Genomic DNA, 18328 nt, shown 5'->3' with positions numbered 1-18328 from the left:
TTGGAAATATGTAATGGATAATTAGATATTACCACATGTAAATTCGTATTGTTTCTTAACATTTCCTTTTATAAAGATGTAATTTTTTTTCCGTTGTTCTTGAATGTGTATACTTATACGTAGCATGTGTAATGTGTATTTTTTTTTTCGAGTGATTGATATAATCAATTGTTATAGAGTAGCTTGGCATTACACGCTCGAGTTTTTCGAATAGGATAATATTATTCATTTTGTAATCTACGCATTTTCATATTATAATGTAATAATTAAAACGAGAGCAATACGTTGAAGGTTGAGCGTTTTAGTTTAACGGTCGACTTGGAATGTATCGAGATTTTTATTCTTTTAATTTTCATGCTAGAGATGCTGAGTTTAAAAATTAAAACCGTATTCAAGGTCAATTAGAGTACAGCATAATTAAGAACCTCGTAAGATGTCCATTTACTCAACTTTCGGACGAAAAATGACTCCCATTAATAACAACTAACGGTAGAATCGTACGAAAAACATAAATAAAAAAAAACGAAACTGAAACAGTTCAACGTACTCGTAGATGCTGTGAGTAAATTCGAGAGCCGAGAGAAGAAAATATATAACCCGAGTTAAAAGAAATGCAGCTAACGTTACTTGCAACAAACTTCTCAGATGATTTCAGCTATACATATTTCTCCGCTAATGAATTTTCAATTTTGAGAAAAAAAATCGAATAATAGTAAACCGCAGTATATTGGCGAATCACCTATAATTGCTAATGAAGATGAGCACCCAGTTAAACCTGTTTCTAAGACGAACAGGTTCGGAAACTATTGTTGCAAAATCGAAACACTTTCACGCGTATAGTTTGTAATATTTATAGTTCTCTTTCTTTGTATACCTATATCATAATCGATATTACGCTGGAATGTAGTTAACCCTTTGGGTAAATTACATAAAGTTTTTGTTAATTACATAACAACGGTATAGACAACCGGTGGAACGCGTCGTATACGTCTATATTGCCATATTCGCGATTGTTTATATTTTTAAATTTATTCATCCAAATTGCACCTTATAGTATATCTACTCGTACATATAGCGCAACCGTGTTGATTGTTGATATTATGAAAACACCACGTAAAAATATGTAGCTTCAAATACCAACTGCCACGCAAGGTCGTTGGTCTTCGTTCATCTACCTATCAAATTATTGGCGGTGGTGGCGGTGGTTTTGTTTTGGAATGAATCGGATATCCGTCCAAGATATCTTTGACCTATAATCGCGCATCTGTGACGTTTTCGGTTGATTTTCTCGCGTCGTTGGAAATTCAAATTACCTACTTAGTACCATACTCGAACATCGCGCCGCACGGTGGTGGAAAATTATAATTACGTAATGTATTTTCCATGTTGTAATTTTCTCATTGCTGGACGAGGTAAAATATGGTTAAATGATGGGTTTGTTACGGATATTATAAGTTTAGTTCCAAAGGTCTAAAGAATCGTATGGTTACTTAATTGAATACTTCCTTGAATAATGTAAGTACGTATAATATCAAATTGTGGTGGACAGTTTGATTATGTTCGACGATCCTAAGTACCTTGCTTATAGATCTGCTACTTATCAATTTACTTACGTATTCATGAAAATTACTTTATTGTTAGTACACTAGACCTAGAGGTAGAGAGACAAAGTGTGCAGCTCTAGGTCTGGGCATTCATTTCAACATAGATCTAGGTACATACATTGTTCTTTTGAACTCATGGGAAGTGAATTTTTCAAAATTTGTACATGGAACTAGATCTTGTGAGATGATGAAATGTAAAGTAGATACTCAATAGTTGATTAGTCTGCACCCCAGCTGGCAAAAAGTTGTCAGTGGGTTGGATTTTTGGGGGCACGCAAAATTCAGTGTTTTTTTATTCATAGATGAATGGGTCTGAAATGTCAGAAGAAACATATCTAGGTGTCCTTCAAAAAAAAATTAGTGATGGGTATTCTCTCACTCCGAATATTTATGTTCCTTTGCTTTAGTTAGTCAGAAACACAATGTGACGCTAGTGTCCCTGTAATTGGTAGGCAAATTTAGCACAAAAATGGTTGTCCTGGCGTCATCAAGTCAAAGGTGCAAATAAAAGAATTTCATTTCCTGCCCATTGAACCGAAGTTCACGAAAAACGTCTCGTAAGTGCAATAGAACTCAGTCAAATTTCAAATAATACCCCCCCCCTATTTTGAATGAAAATTAACTGACGACAAAACGGATTAAAATGTTGCGAAAAATTCAAATATTTTGGCAGAAATGTTTTTTGCGCAATTTTTACACATTTTGAGCCCAAAATTGTGTCATGATTTTCGAGATTTTTGAAAATGTATGATGGTTTAAATTTCACGAGAAATTCAAATATTTTAACAAAACTGGGTTTTGAAGAATTCTGAGCTCAGAATTGACTCAACATTTTTCAGTTTTTCGAGAAGAATCGTACCTACATAGGTACTTATATCAATGAGTTTAAAGTTTATAAAAAATTCGAGCATTTTGTTGGGAATGCTTTTTAGAATTTTCAAAGAATTTTGAACCCTAAATTATTAATGGTGATTGTTAAGAAGTTTCATGCAACTTATCTAATTTGGGATTTTTTGTTTTTTTTGGGGGGGGGGGATTTGGTGAATTTTCAGAAATTTGACCAACTACATATCTACACCGAAAATTGACTCCATTTCGGGATCAAAACTCTTCAAAAGTGCTCAAAAAGATTAAGATAGAACTTTTTTTGTTGAAATTTTAGCCCGTTTCGATAGCATAACAACTTTTTAAAAAGCACAGAAAATCATGACCCAATTTCAGTCTCAAGATCGAAAAATATTTTCATTAAAATATTTAAATTATACGATTTTTGCATCGAAAATCAAAAAATCGAACTTCAAAAATCAATTTATTTATTATTTTAGATTCCTACAAGGTCAAACATGCTCAAATGAATAATCAGTTTTGGCGTAAAAAAATGGACTACTCGTAGAAAGTCGATTATGATCGAAAATCGATCAATAAAACGCCAAAAATCGATTCATTTGCGATTTTAGATTTCGTATGATGAAACATGCTCAAAATAAATAATCAAATTTTGGAGTGAAAAAATGGACTAAAAAGTTGATTATGATCGAAAATCGATCAATCATATGATAAAACATGTTCAAAATGAATAATCAATTTTGAAGTCAGAAAATGGACAAGAAAGTCGATTATGATCGAAAATCGATCAATCGAACGCCAAAAATCGATTCATTTGCGATTTCGATTTCATGTATGATGAAACATGCTCAAAATGAATAATCAATTTTGAAGTAAAAAAATGGACTAAAAATTCGATTATGATCGAAAATTTCGTAAAATTTCAACCAAATTAATAGGTCGGTCGTATGAAGTTTTTCAAAAAATTTGGAAAATCGTGAACCAATTTTTGGACTTTAAATTCTTTAAAAGTTCGAGCATATGTAGCATATCAAAAGTTATCATTTCTGAAACTGATTAACGAGATTTTAGTTTTGAACACTCAGTAACCAATTTTGCATATTTTTTTTTACCAAAGCATGACGACTTATAGGGTACATAGCATTTAATAGCTTTAGAAAAAATTTCAGCTCATCGGAAGTAAAATCGAGGTTCATGGCTGAATTTTTGAATTTTCCAAAATCGCCCAAAAGTTGCATAAATTGATGAAAAAAATCAAATTGGCAGATTATTTTTGTTTGTGAAAAATTATATTTTTGCCCACATTCGAGTTAGCAGTTACATTTAATTTAGAGGTCCAATTTTAATATAAGGGAGGATAATGAAATTTTTTCGAGGCGGTCAAATTTTCATGAAAAGTGCCTCAAAATTTTGGAAGTATGTATTACTGAACAGTTACAACTCTTATCAATTCTCCATCGAGGTCTTTTATTTCAAAAATCAATGCGATTTGAGCATCGCTTTCAACATGAGTGAAAAGTATTAGGTATCATTGTTTTACATTTCACCATTCATGTGTTTTTTAAAAATTTGCACCCCTTCTCCCCCTGATTAAAAATATTGATTTTTTTTCACTCCGGTCAAAATTTGGTCTCAATAAGGTTGTGAATCAAAATGTTGTTGGAATTCAAGTACAATAAGCAATTAGTTATTCATTTTTTAAAAATCAGTTTTTGCAATTGTTGTACTTACAATTTTGGAAATTTTAGAACCCCGTTGGGTGCTGAATTTCCCATTCGGGTGACTGAAATTTTTTGGAACGCCACCTGCAGGTTTTGATGCTTTAAATGATTTAAAAAAGGAACAAAAATAATGAGTTACTGAGGGTCCTTTGTAGGTCTGATAAAATCTAATCAGATCTGATCAGTGATCACATTGATTGATGATTTAATCTGTTCAGATAAGCGTTGATCTGATCAGACCTTCACAGATATGGTTTTTTCTTGATCAGATCAGACTTACCTAATGTTTTTTTCCCTGGGCCGAACCTGGGCAAAAAGGTGAAAAAAATGCATATTATGTTTTTGATGACTTTTCTAAAATTTTTAAAATTAGTAATAATGGCTGAAAAATCAGCATCACTGTTTTCCAAAATATTCCTTTAAAATTTGTCAGGCTAAAAGGATTACAAACAGTTTTTGAAGATTTGGAATAATTTTTTTGGATCCGAAGTTAGCATCAAAAATTAATTCTCATAATTTGACTATACGATAAAATAATTTTAAAATTGAAGAAAAATGCCAGCATCTGTGTGTACTACCAGCTAGAGCTAGCCTGTCAGTGGTTCATAAAATATTGATTAATAAAACCTATAGGTACGTGAATGAAAATCGTTTAAGGCGATTTCCGAGGACATAAGTTACATTTCACGATCTCATTTCCATTTAATGTACTGTTACACTTGTTCTGCGTTTTTAAACATTATGGGTGCAGTCATATAGTGTTATTCTTCTTCTGGTGATCTTGTTGTACTACATGTCCAAACTACGTGTTAATGGCACTTGATTTATTGAGTAATGTACCTATGTATCTACACTCTATACTCATATATCGTATCAACATTACGCAACGAGAGTCGCAGCGCATTTCATTATCAATATTATATTTTTAAATTACGGTTATTTTCTTGTATTACTTACATCTTTTTAAACTAAGCTCCATTGAAAAATTCACTTCCAAGTTCAAACGTAAAGTAATTACGAGTACCTATAGTATACCTATGTGAAAAAAACCCCTTCGTCATCTCTAATAAATGAAACAAATAGGTAGTGCTAATACTTCATGACGAACGTAAATCAACGTTTCATTCTTTGGCATTAAATTAAAAATATATTAAGAAGGGAAAAAATCTCAATAAAACGAATCGTTTACGCAATGAGAAAACCTTTAAGTAAGTAACGTTAACCTTGAGTTTTTACAATACAGAAATTAAACAAGAATTTAAGACTCTATTTTGTCTAAATGGCAAAACGTTATTCTTACGAAGATTAACAATGTACAATTTTAAATTCGTGATTTACAAATTTCGATAATTTATTGGTAAAAACCTTTATGAACGCGAATTAATGGCATTTTGTATTCAGTTGAAAGAAAATTCAACTAAACTATAATAGGTACCCAGGTAGATGTACCTACTTCGCCAAAATTCTTGCCTTGATAACAATACGGATATAATTGTACATGTCGCACATTCGTTTAAATTGGAACAGATCAAAGTTGATTAGTAATTTCACCGCGTTCCAAGAATATATATCTAGGTAATAGGTATGTATAGGAAACAGACCGATCGTCCTGTACCACATACTACATTACAAGCACACGTCCTGGTCATCGAATTATTTCTTATTACTGGTTATGGCGTTCAATTATATGCCCTATATTTCAATATTTACATTCCATATTGACTATTTCTATAGCTATAAGTTGATCTAAAACTTGCAACTTTTACTTACTTCTTTTCATTTCAGCAGGTCCTTGGTCATCTTCTAATATAATAGCGGGTAGTGCTTTGACAGTCTTGTACGATGTTTGTTCGGCCGGTACATCATCCTTTCTGCTGCGAAATAGTCGCATTTTACAACGTCTGCAATCACATACAACACAAATTACATTTAGAATGGTATAAAAGCTCGTAAAACATACGTGTAATTCGATTATTCATATCGAATGCACGTACTACACGCGGCTGCGCTATCGAGTTGGCGGTAATCGTCGATTTTTACGACAAATAAAACAAGCGGTATTTACGATTAGATTGATGATCATTTTAATAGATAACAAAATATTACAGCGTCCGACTAGATGTTACGAGACAAATAATTCGCCATGTTTACAGTCCCCAAGTCCCCCGATCATCTATCCTGCATTTAGTAAAACGAGAACCAGTTTCGTGCAAATGTTATATTTCATATTCGGGTAAAAAAAAAATCGTGTAAGTACAGCCAACATCTCGCTCACCCTTCTCCATGCTCTTTCTGTGTGAAAAATCGTCGAAACAAATCTGCTCTTTAGCGCCGAACACCTGACTGCGGAGTCGTCGATATTTGTGTTTAAAGAGGGCTCAATAAATGGTCATTTTTTTGTACATATTACTATAAGGGTTTCACGTATAAATATTTACTAGTTGAATTAATAAACGATAAAAATGCCGGTTTTGCTTTGCTTTTCGCATTTTACTCGTACCTACGTATTTCTATATATGCACGACGATGGTAAATAAAGTGTTTCTGCTACTCGTACTCTGTGAAGTGTAGTATACGAGATAACTTTAGCTACTGTTTTATAGTATCAGTCGTAAAAATGTGATTCCTGACCCGACCATCATTTATATTGAAAGTGTAAATGTTTAGAGACGATTTAAACTACCAATTAAAATATTATTAATGTATACGACATTCCTTTTGATATTATTTTTTCAAGTATTTGTTTTTTTTTCCTGCATTTTTTTCCCTTAACGGAATGGGCAATTTTTATTCTTTTTAACGATGGCGCTATAAACTCTAATTTTAATATTATCTATGCGTTGAGATAGGTAGATGAGGTACCTAATCTATACCTAGAGTACTTCTGCGTGGTGAACTGTAACCATGTACAGTAATAATTTTCAACTCACATGATTCATTAAATCTTTACATACCGTAGATCAATTCTCAGGTGTAAGTTTCTTTAGAGATAAATGCGATATTTAACGGATACTTTCACACGTAGATACGTAGGCAAGGTAATTTGTAATTTTTCCCGCTATTCTAGATGCGCCTCCACCTATGTTATATGCACTGGAACCTTAGTTAGAGATATTACAGTTAACGTTGAGTAAACAATTGCTTATTTTTGCGACCCTTTTTTTTTCTTCTTCTTTCATATTTCTTCTTAGCTATTTGTTGGCTCGGTTGTGTTGAAATAGAAAGTACATTAAGCCGCCGCCATCTCTCAGTTGATGAACGCGTGTACTCATCTGTTGAATATTAATATCGTAGAGAAAATATGCACGTATGAAGCTCGAGTATGTGTGCTCGTGTAGGTATTATGGGTACTTAGATGTAAAAGCACAACCATCGTCGGCGCGCGGTTTAATGTACAAAGTCGTATACCTATACGAAGTGAAAATTTCGAAGCATTGTTTTATGAACCGAGTACTCAGGGGCCCTTATTGAAGGTTAGGTAAATGATAAGAATGAGAGAAATTCCGATCGATGATGGCGGTTTGAGTGGAATTTTATGATACGGTGGAGGAATTCAGATTATAAAATTATCGCGTATTTTTTTTTAACGAGGGTACTCGTAGTTTTATAAAAATGTTTTCTATGAATTCTATAAATAATTCGTGCATTTCTGACGTGCGAAAATTATTGGTTGAGTTCTTTTTCCCAGACGACGCTTTGTTAATTTTTTTTTGTTTTGTTTTTTAAGACCATTTTTGTCTCTTTAGGGAATTCTAAAATGGTTGAAAATTGAACTGAAACTGACAACGTGATCATAACATTGAAATTTTGTCTGGGAAAAAGGTTTTGAGTGATAACTGCGCCAGGAGGGCCCAAAATGTGGACTTAACCTGCTGAATTTTTTCACCTTTTTTTCAGAGGGGCGTTTACACTTGAAAATTTGTGTATAAATGGTCCAATAAAGCTGAGCTTTTTAATTTTTGCTGGCAAAACATCATAAAATCAAAGCCTTCAGGAGAAAAACTTATTATTACGCTGCATTTAGAACATGAAAAAAAAACAGGGCGTCTAATGGCCATGAAAGTCATGAAAAGTCATGAAAAAATTCATGAATTTTGCTCGAAACACACTTGAAATTTTTTTAAAAAACACAACAATAAAACAAAAAATGAAAAATAAATTTTAAAATTTTGAAGCAAAATTAATAAACTTTTTCATTTATTACACAAAAAAACACGTTTTTTATACCTCTTGAAATACTGATTTTAGAGAGCTTTTGCCCTCGCTTCGCTCGCCCCGTTTGCTCTTATTTTTAGTGATGTTAAAATGCGCGCATATTCATTTGCCTGCGCGCAAGGTGAGCATTTGCGCGCATATGCGCGCATTTGCCCGCAAATTCCGCAAATGGATGTTATTTGCTTCTATTTGTGATTTTCAACAAGAAAAGTTGTTCAAAAAATGGAAAAGCATGAAAAAATAGGGCAAAAGGACCATTTCTCATATTTTATTTAAAAGGAAGGGAGAGGGGTTCAATATTATTGCAATCAATTTTTTTCACTACTTTAGAAAATATTTTGATTTCATTTCTTTTTCAATTCAAAATTTTCAAATGTTTGGATTTTTTCCCCGAATTTATTATCATTTGAGTGAAAATTTTTAGAAATTAAAATTTCCAAAATAAGGGAAGAATAAAATGGAAATTTAAAAATGTTTGATTCAAAATATGAAAAAACAAGCCATTCTTCCAAAAATACCTACCTCAATATTTTTAGAAAGGGGAGCCCTAAAATTTTTGTTCCTTAGTTGCAGAATAAGCAGTAAAAACGACAATAGCAAGAAAATTGTTCAAATTTTATATTTTGAATGAAATGGTCAGGGGAGGGGTTCGATATTATCTTTTTACTACTTCAGAAAGCATTTCAATTTTTTTCAATTCAAAATTTTCTAGATGTTTAGATGATTTCCTCCTTCCCTCAAATTTAACATCACTTGTCAGAAAATTTTTAGAAATTCATACTTCCAAAAAAAAAGTAAGGAAATAAGAAAGAATGAAATATGGGTAGTACGAAAATTTGTAGGATTTCTCCACTAATGGGGAAACCCTATTAGAATCACCTGGAATCATCATTTAAGGTTTACCATTTTCTTCCAAAAATACTTGAATATTTTTCAGAAGGAAGAGCCTCAAATTCTGACTGTTTCATGATTAAAAAATAAAAGAAGTGATCTAGTAGGCTACAAAGTATCAAACAAGCAGGACATCATGAAAAAAAGAGGAAAACAGCAGAACTTTCTGAAGAACACTTCTGTCAAATATTTTAAACGTTGAGAATCAAATAAAACCCAAATTCATCATTCTTTACCGAGAAATTGTTATGAAATGAAGAAAAAATGGCTCAAATCATTTCATTTTCTGACTTTGGGGGAGGTGAGTTGAGTTGATAGCGTTTTTATTAGTTTATTCATCAATAGCGACCTCTGGCGTGTGTTTTGATATGTCACATGATTTTTTCATCGCGCATATTTTGCGCATTTGCTCAAAATTTTTGGGCGCAAATGCGCGCATATGCCCGCAATTGCGCGCATTTGCTCGGCGAGCATATGCTCATAACATCACTACTTATTTTTCATTTTTGGATTTTTCAAAAAAAATCATCATTCGAATTTTAAAATTTTGAAGTAGAATAATCAAATTTTTATGAGTAGTTCATCGCACAAAAAACATCGTTATACCTCTTCAAATACTGATTTTTTTTTAGAGCTTTTGCCCTCGCTTCGCTTCGTTCTGTTTGCTTTTTGTTTTCAATTTTAAATTTTTCAAAAAAAATCGTCATTCGAATTTCAAAATTTTGAAACACAACGATAAACATCTTACAAGCAACTCATCACACAAAAATATTGTTTTTTATAGTTTTGCTGGCCTCTATGTTTCATTCTTCAAGTATTTTGAGTTAAAAATTTTAAGGCAAAAAATTCACGAGTTGGCATTTTTATGCCCCCCCCCCCCCCGAAAAACGACTTCGGTACCGCCTTGAGGCTATTATACCTACTTATTTACTGGGTTCGAGAGACGCGAAAAATGAACGCAAAATGAACAGTTGCAAAATGTTGTGGCATTTCAATTTTTAAAAAAATGTCGTCGTATAGTTTCAAATTCTTTAATTTTTTTGGGAGGGGGTATTTTCAATTTTCCATGCGGTAAAAATGTGAAAATGGGTTGTGAAAAAGTCATGATTTTTTGTTTGGGAGTTTTGTTAGACACCCTGAAAAATCGATTTTGTGTGCTCAGGAAGAAGAAGATCCTTCCTCACATATCCTATGCTATCGCCTACAATCATTGGGCAAACTCTTCTTGAAACGATTAATTCTTCAGCCAATTCAATTCATTTTGAAGAAACTGGAAAATGATCGGACTCTGCACAGATAACTGTTTTTAAAGAGTTTGATGCTTTTTCAAGTCTTTTGGAACTTTTTTGCTCAATTTTTAAAACATTTCGAACAGAAAAACTTTTCGTTTTCATGTACTACCTACTAGACTTGTATGGAAAGTAGATACATAAGTATAAATAAGTAAATTTAAATCTTCTTCAATTTAATGATTTTTCAATTTTTACATTGCCATAAACTACAAAATGGAATTTTAACAAATTTTCTAAATTTTTTCTTTTTTGCTCTCTAGCCAAATTTTTATTTTAGTACCAATCCAAAGGATTCTAAAATTTCAGGTTTTTTTAAACAATTTTTTCTAAATTTCAAAATTCTCTAATGAAATTTTTTAAAATTGAAATTGTTTTTGAGCTGTTGAGTTTGTGTTTAAATTTTTTTGTAGATCATAAAAAAAACGAAAAAATTTTTGAGTGAAAATCTTGTAGAAAATTTCCATTATGTAAATTGGTCTTTTGTTTCCGGTTGCATCTTTAAATTTGATTTTGAATCAACATTGTTTTGAGGAAATTGAGAGTATTCTTTTTTTATTCTTCTGTATAAGTATAGTCTATAATCTGCTTGATTATCTAGGACGTTGAAGGGTCATATACTTAATTACTTTTACTTTTGTAATAGATAGGTATTGATACTTGTAAAAATATTAATATGGAAAAAGAGTTGAAGGACTTAAAGAGAGTTTGAACAAACTCCCTTTGGAGAAAGACCGTATTTGATGATTTTTTGAACTCATTTTCAAAAAAGGAATCAAACAAAGAGTCTTACACCATTCGAAATCTCTTTAAATTTTATTGTAAAAATGTTGCTATGAAAAATTTCGAAGATTGAACCTTTTCGGCGAAAATGTTCAGATCTGATCAAATCAGATCCGGGCATTCCATGCATTCAATTTCACCGGATTGGATTTGTTCAGATCCGATCAGATCCAATTTTGACACAAAAAAACATTTTTGAGACAAAAAAGCGAAAATTTTTGGAAATTTTAACCAAAAAAAAGTTTTGTTTCCGGAAATTCTGAAAAAACACGAGACTTTTTGGAATTTCATAGAAAAACAAGCTTTTTTATTGTTGCAATTTCGACTAAATTGTTTTTTTCTATAGAAAGGTAGATCTTTTTGCAAGTTTGGTAAAAGAATATTTTAGAAATTCATCGTTCGTACTCGTACGATTGATGATTTTCTGTTTATCTCACGTTTTAATTTTATTTTCTGAACTGCTCCAGAAAATCGGAGATTTGTTCCAATTGTCCTCTTTTCCCTCCCCCTCTACCTCTTTAAATGAGCTTTAAAGAGAGTTTTTGATATATTATGCTAAAATAGGTACAAATGATGATTGGGGATATGTACTTTTACTTATCTGCATACTTATTACAAAAATCATTCATGCATGTAAGTTTATTTCAAAAATTAATCAAGTGATGTAAAGTTCTCCAAAATACTGGGAAAATTATTGAAAAAATTTTAAATAGGTAGTATGTGCAAAATTATTTTTTATCTGACCCGTTCTTAAGCAATATTTCTATTTCAGCCATTCTCTCACATATTTCTAATTTCTAATTTTAAAAATGTAAGTAATTTACGAGGTAGATTTCAATAACAATTCCATCTCTTGAAATTATTCGAATCCATTTTTGTCATACATCCAGATGCCCACCCTATAAACAATGTTAACCTTTTAAGGTTTGCACAGTTTAAAGCCTTCACAATAAATCAGTCACAATTTCAAATTATTTTCAGAATGTGGGTTTTTCTATTGAAAGTAGGAAGGTCACTTTATTAAATTTTCAAATGATTTCCAACGCCAACTGAACTGCATTTCAATCGATCTTCTTAAAATAAAATTTATGAAAGTGATTTAATATATCCTTAACCGCAGAGGATTTTAAACCCCGGAAATATCTCAAGGAGAAGATAAATATAAATTCAAAATCAATTTCTCGATTTGAAATACAGTGGTACCACAATAATACACGATGAAATCGATACGAAAATTCTTCTCGCGACGAATTCCTACATTGGCAATAATTAACGTAACATATTTCGCCAATTATGAAAGGAAAAATACCACAATAACCAATAACGGCTGATATTGTGACGTGTGATCCAATTGACGAGTCGTAAAAATATTCAAAAAATCTAAAACTACCTGCTTCATCGTTGGATAACACATGATGAGGAAGCAGGGATACTCGTTCCATTTACACCTTATTAATTAACAATCGACTAATTATACGATGGCGAAATATAAATTCGAAGCTTATTAGACGCGTTTGATTTTTCATTATTTATTTTTTTATTCCTTACATCGAACACAGCGTGTAAAATAAGGCCATAAATACGATATTTTTTTTTGTCAGCGGACGCGGCAGTAAGTATAATACCTATCTATGACGCTGGCGTTAATTACAACTCTTTAAACGCGTGTATTCACCTTGATACTTGAAATTATAGTATATAGCCGGTGTAACTAGAGTATGAAAAATGTGCGAACCATGTGATATGGCGTTAAAAAGCCGCACAAGGCAGATCGCGGATTGCGCGCGAGTACCATCGCGTGTGTTTATAAACATCGCGCCGAGTCGAGCTGCACTTTAGTTCGACAGACGTTCCACGTTCCGTATTTAACGATTAATTGTACCGATGCTTACAAATAATAAATACCTATTTAAAAAAAGTGTCAGAAGGAAGGGGACTCGTGGCAGTGCAATTTTTCCATACCTAGTACCTCCGGGTATGTATACGTACCTATGTATTGAAATGGTGAATGAACTAAGCCTGCGGAGCTCCCTGCCGAACGTAGTACCTACTTTTAATGTGTACATACTACAAGTGGAATAATTAAAAAAAGTTAAAAATGCGGGTAAAAGAGCCGCCAACTAGTTACCAATAATAATTGATAGGTGTGTAACAAAACGCACACTTGACGACGACAACGATGATGATGAAGAACACCTGCATAACGAGAAAACCGATGCGATGCGATCGGTTCGATAGGAAATTATGTCTGAAGAAACCTTTGAAAAACCATAATCGGGTTTCATCCCAATTAAACTCATTATCAAGTCTAAACACGAGTATACTACCAGCGATGTTTCCGGTAAGTTGAACGTTGACGTTCGACATATGTTGCCAAAGATAACTTCACGTCGAACTCGAAATTTTTGACCATCGACCATAAATACCCGCTTATATACCACAGATTACACCTACCAGATTAAGGAAAATATATTTAGGTTACTTATATGTATGCTAAGACTTATTACATGGGATTAATATGTATAGTACGAGTAAAAGTACAAGCGCATATGCCTACGAATTTTCTCTTTTCCACAGACTGGACGTACGTACGAGTATATACTGATTCATATCGTACATGATGCTGGAGATTGCTTTCAATTTTATACCGAGTACGTAGGTATAAATGTCCGAATTAATGTAGTAAAATTTCGCCGTCGCGTCGCATCACTAATTTGGACCATCAACGAGTTTTAATGATCCGTAACATGCGTCGCGTCGCATCGCATCCGATACAAAGTGTCACGATTTTCTCATATTATCGATGAGATGACGATGGCGTTCGAAAAGAACAAAAAATAATATCATATCGGAGTGGGTGGAGGATGGAATGTGTTTTTTTGTAGGTGTTCCTTAGAACTGGGATGTAGTTATGGTGGATTGTGTACAGTGGTGTGAAATTATCTATCTCCGGCACGAAATTCATATTCGTAGGATTTCGTTAATAAGATAATCAAACGGTTTGGGTGGTGATATGAAAGAATGATGGCCCCAAGCTCGAGATAACCGACATACGTTGTTAGGTACCTGGTACTTCCACCTCGTTCGAATGTGTTAGAAATTCTTCATAAATCCAAGTACGGGTGGGTCTAGGTACGTCTATTTTTACATTGACGATCAAGAACGTACGAGGTGAGTAATTCCATCAATAGGGCAACTGCAATTGAGGAAAAATAGAGCTTGAATGGTATGATTTTTTTACCAGAATTTTATGTCGAGCAAGGAGCAAATGTTTGGAATGATGCTCAATTACTCTGATGGAGTGTACCTACTTGTGGAGTTTAAGCCACAAAATTTAAACTTTTAGTTTTCCATTGAGTATTTTTTGGATGCGAAATTGAGGTTGAAAGCTGAAATTTAGTTCATGTTGTATTTTTGATCTCCTGAATCGACTAGTGGTAGTTTTGTTTAGATTTTTCTAGCTTTCGGAAAATTGTTCTAAGTGCCAAACTGAAATTCAGCATATTTTCAATACAGAATTAAAATCCAAAAGTCTACTATAGGCTTCAGGAGGGCTCATAAACACTGATTAAATTTCAGCATTCTATCGTAATTTTATTAAATTTTGATTTTTCCGCGGAAATTTGGTCAAATTTGAATGTTTAAAAATTATACAAAAATTGAAAAATGAAATTTAGCTGTTTAAATTTGATCTGGTGGTGCCATTGTTGGATGATCTTTCGATTTTTTTGTGTGAATCCAAAACATTTTCTGTTGGCTGTGATGCTGTTTAGAAGTTTGCTTACAATGGAAAGTACTTGAGGATGGCCGAGGTCCTTACTCCAGGCTCTCACTTTCTTTGAGGGGTCCCAATGTGAGCGTAGGTATATTGAATGCAATTTTGCATCAAGAAAAAATAGTAGAATCACCTCCTCTCACCACCTCAAAATTTCCATTTTTTAAATTTTGAATAATTTCAGAGTTTTTCAAATTATTTCAGCCGTTTTTCAACAGTTTTGTGCTTTTTTTCCAACTTTTGATCAGAGTTGTGGAACGATGAAACAAAACGGTATTGGTATTTCACAAGCAGTGGCTAAAACGGTATTTTTCAATTCCCACTTCAAAATTTCGATTTTCGGTATTGTTATTTCATATTTACCTTACATGGATTTTATTTCGGTTTTCGATATTTGGTTTCGGTATTCTTCTCAATATTGAAAATGTTTTATTTGATATTAAAGGGCTTACTCAATTTTTTTCAAAAAAAGTAACTTTACTAATCACTAAAGTTCAAAAAAGTGATCAAAAATTCACGTTTTGTTTAAAAAGTGGACTTTTTGACAATTACCTGTCTACTAGCTGATTTACTGGCAAAAACGTCATAATTTTTCCTAATTTTTGCCAGAAAATTGAACTAAGGGTAAGGGTACTAATTATGGACCAGTCCGTAATATGGACCAGCGCCAGTTCTCGTCGGTCAGTGAGCACCTCAGTATTCTAATCTAATGCTAAAACATTGAAATAGGACCGAATCTACATTATATTTTTTTACTTTGGGGTTTTTCTCGAAACTCCATGAAGTTTTCGAAGATGAGAAAGTTTGCAAGTGCAAAATAAAAAATGAAAAGTATGCTCGCCCACCAAGGGTGCTTTATCACGCGGATTGCCCACTTTTTCCAACTTGTAACTTGAATTTAATCGTAAAAAAAGAAAAGGTAGAGTTCAGAACAAAAAACCAAAGTAGTTTCTGCTGGAGTGATCAGTTTTTGCTAAAAATGAGGGTATGTACAGAAACTTTTGGTGCAAAGTTTTACCGACTTTTCGGAGAAAAGTGGAGTATTGTATTTGTTGCGATAGTGGAAGTTGGGTCGGGGAGTGACTTTTCTTTGCGTTTCGAGGGTCTGGGATCACGATAGGCTCATTCCCAAAATTTCAGGTTTCCTTATATAAGGTTTATATATATAGATATACATAGATTGCCCCCATACATTACGCAGCCCATGACATTTCACTGACTTTTTGCGGACCAACGTTTGGTTTGCACTACCAGAGGCACGCTGATTTTTTCCATGTGTTCTCAAAGCAGCTCACTGCTGGGCCATGAAAAGAAGGTATATACTCCATCAGGTTGGAGAAAGACTTATATTTAGGCTTGTAATTCAATTTTCAATTTTTGAGGAGGGCTCCCCACTCAAGTGTATGTTTTGTAGATATTCCCCAGACTTTTTCCACCATCAAAAAAATGTTTTCATTCACTTCCAGAGAGGTGAGGAACTCGAATAGCTTGTGCGTGTAACGCCAAGTTCATAAAATCGGATAATGCAGGTCTTTAGTGGTATTCTGCCTCATATACACGCTGGGTTGGCTTGTTTTTTAATGCCTGTAGCGAGTGAAAACAGAATAGACTTTTTGCAGCCCGGTACTGGGCTGCAAAAAGTCCAGATGGGCCGCAAAAAGTCTGAGGTTTATCTAGTATGGGCTGCGTAATACCACTTTTCATGTGTATATATAGAGATATATATATACAATTTTTTTTTTGAATTTTTGATTTAATTCGAAAGCTACGAACTTTTGGATCGAAGTGAATATGCGAAATTATAGAGATCGTAGAGGCCTACTTAGATTTCAAGTTTCATCAAAATCGGTTCAGCCGTTTTCTAGGTAATGAGTTTTGAAAATTTTCGAAAAAAAATTTTGTCGCTCGATAAACTTGGAAGCTGCGTTCTTTTGGAACTTGATGATGATGCCAAAATGTTCGGCTAGTAGCCTAGTTGTGACATTTAAAATTTGATCAAAATCGGTTCAGCCGTTGCTGAGAAATTAAATTTTTAAAAAATTTTGTGCAAAGTCACCCCCCGAAAATTTGAAAAAGCTCATTTTTGTTTTCGATTACGTAAGAAAGCTACGAACTTTTGGATCATGGTGCAAGTGCGAAATCATAGGAATGGTGATGGACTTGTGATACTTCAAGTTTCAGAAAAATTGGTTCAGTCGTTACTCAAGGTAATGATTTTTAAGTGAAAAATGTCGAAAAAAAATTTTGTCGCTCGATAAACTTGGAAGCTTTGAACTTTTGAAACACGATGATGGTGACAAATTGTCCGGCTAGTATCCAAGGGCTGACATTTTGAGTTTCATCAAAATCGGTTCAACCGTTCCTGAGAAATGATTTTTTAAAAGTTCAATTTTAAATGAATTCGTGTGCCAAGTCTTTACTTAAATATTTAAGTACTCGTATGTGATGAGGTGAATTTACACATAAAATTTAATTTCTCAGCAACGGCTGAATCGATTTTGATCAAATTTGAAATTTCAGAACTACACTACTTAGCGGAGATTTCGCCATCATCATCAAGTTCCAAAAGTTCAAAGCTTCCAAGTTTATCGAGCGACAAAATTTTTTTTCGACATTTTTCACTTAAAAACTCATTTAAAAATTTATTTCTGAGGAACGGTTGAACCGATTTTGATGAAACTCAAAATGTCAGCCCTTGGATACTAGCCGGACAATTTGTCACCATCATCGTGTTTCAAAAGTTCGAAGCTTCCAAGTTTATCGAGCGACAAAACTTTTTTTCGACATTTTTCACTTAAAAATCATTACTTTGAGTAACGACTGAACCAATTTTTCTGAAACTTGAAGTATCACAAGTCCATCACCATTCCTATGATTTCGCACTTGCACCATGATCCAAAAGTTCGTAGCTTTCGCGCGTAATCGAAAACAAAATTTTCAAAAGCTCAAAGCTTTCAAATTTGTCGAGCGACAAAATTTTTTTTCAGAATTTTTCAAAACTCATTACCTAGGAAATGGCTGAACTGATTTCGATGAAACTTGAAATCTCACTAGGTTTGCTCGATTCCTATTAAGTATACGACCCTCAATTTTTTGTGAATCATTCGTGAACGAATTGATCAATTTTTTGAAAGAACCATTCGCCAACGAATCTTTAATTTATGAATAAATTCGTTCGCGAATGAGTCACTAATACGAATCAAT

The 18328-nt window shown here is 33.2% G+C and overlaps 1 protein-coding gene across 1 annotated transcript in view; it reads right to left on the bottom strand.

The window, feature by feature from the left end:
• LOC135836631 (uncharacterized) overlaps positions 1 to 18328 on the bottom strand; it is a 68496-nt gene that overhangs the window by 7499 nt on the left and 42669 nt on the right. Inside the window, exon 3 of the mRNA XM_065351584.1 lies at positions 5942 to 6072. Coding sequence (XP_065207656.1) covers positions 5942 to 6062 — 121 coding nt within the window. The 5' untranslated portion in view covers positions 6063 to 6072. The remainder of the gene's footprint in view (positions 1 to 5941; positions 6073 to 18328) is intronic.

Source organism: Planococcus citri, chromosome 2 (assembly GCF_950023065.1).
Source record: "Planococcus citri chromosome 2, ihPlaCitr1.1, whole genome shotgun sequence".
Classification (NCBI taxonomy): Eukaryota; Metazoa; Arthropoda; class Insecta; order Hemiptera; family Pseudococcidae; genus Planococcus; species Planococcus citri.
This window is presented reverse-complemented; position numbering and strand designations above follow the sequence as displayed.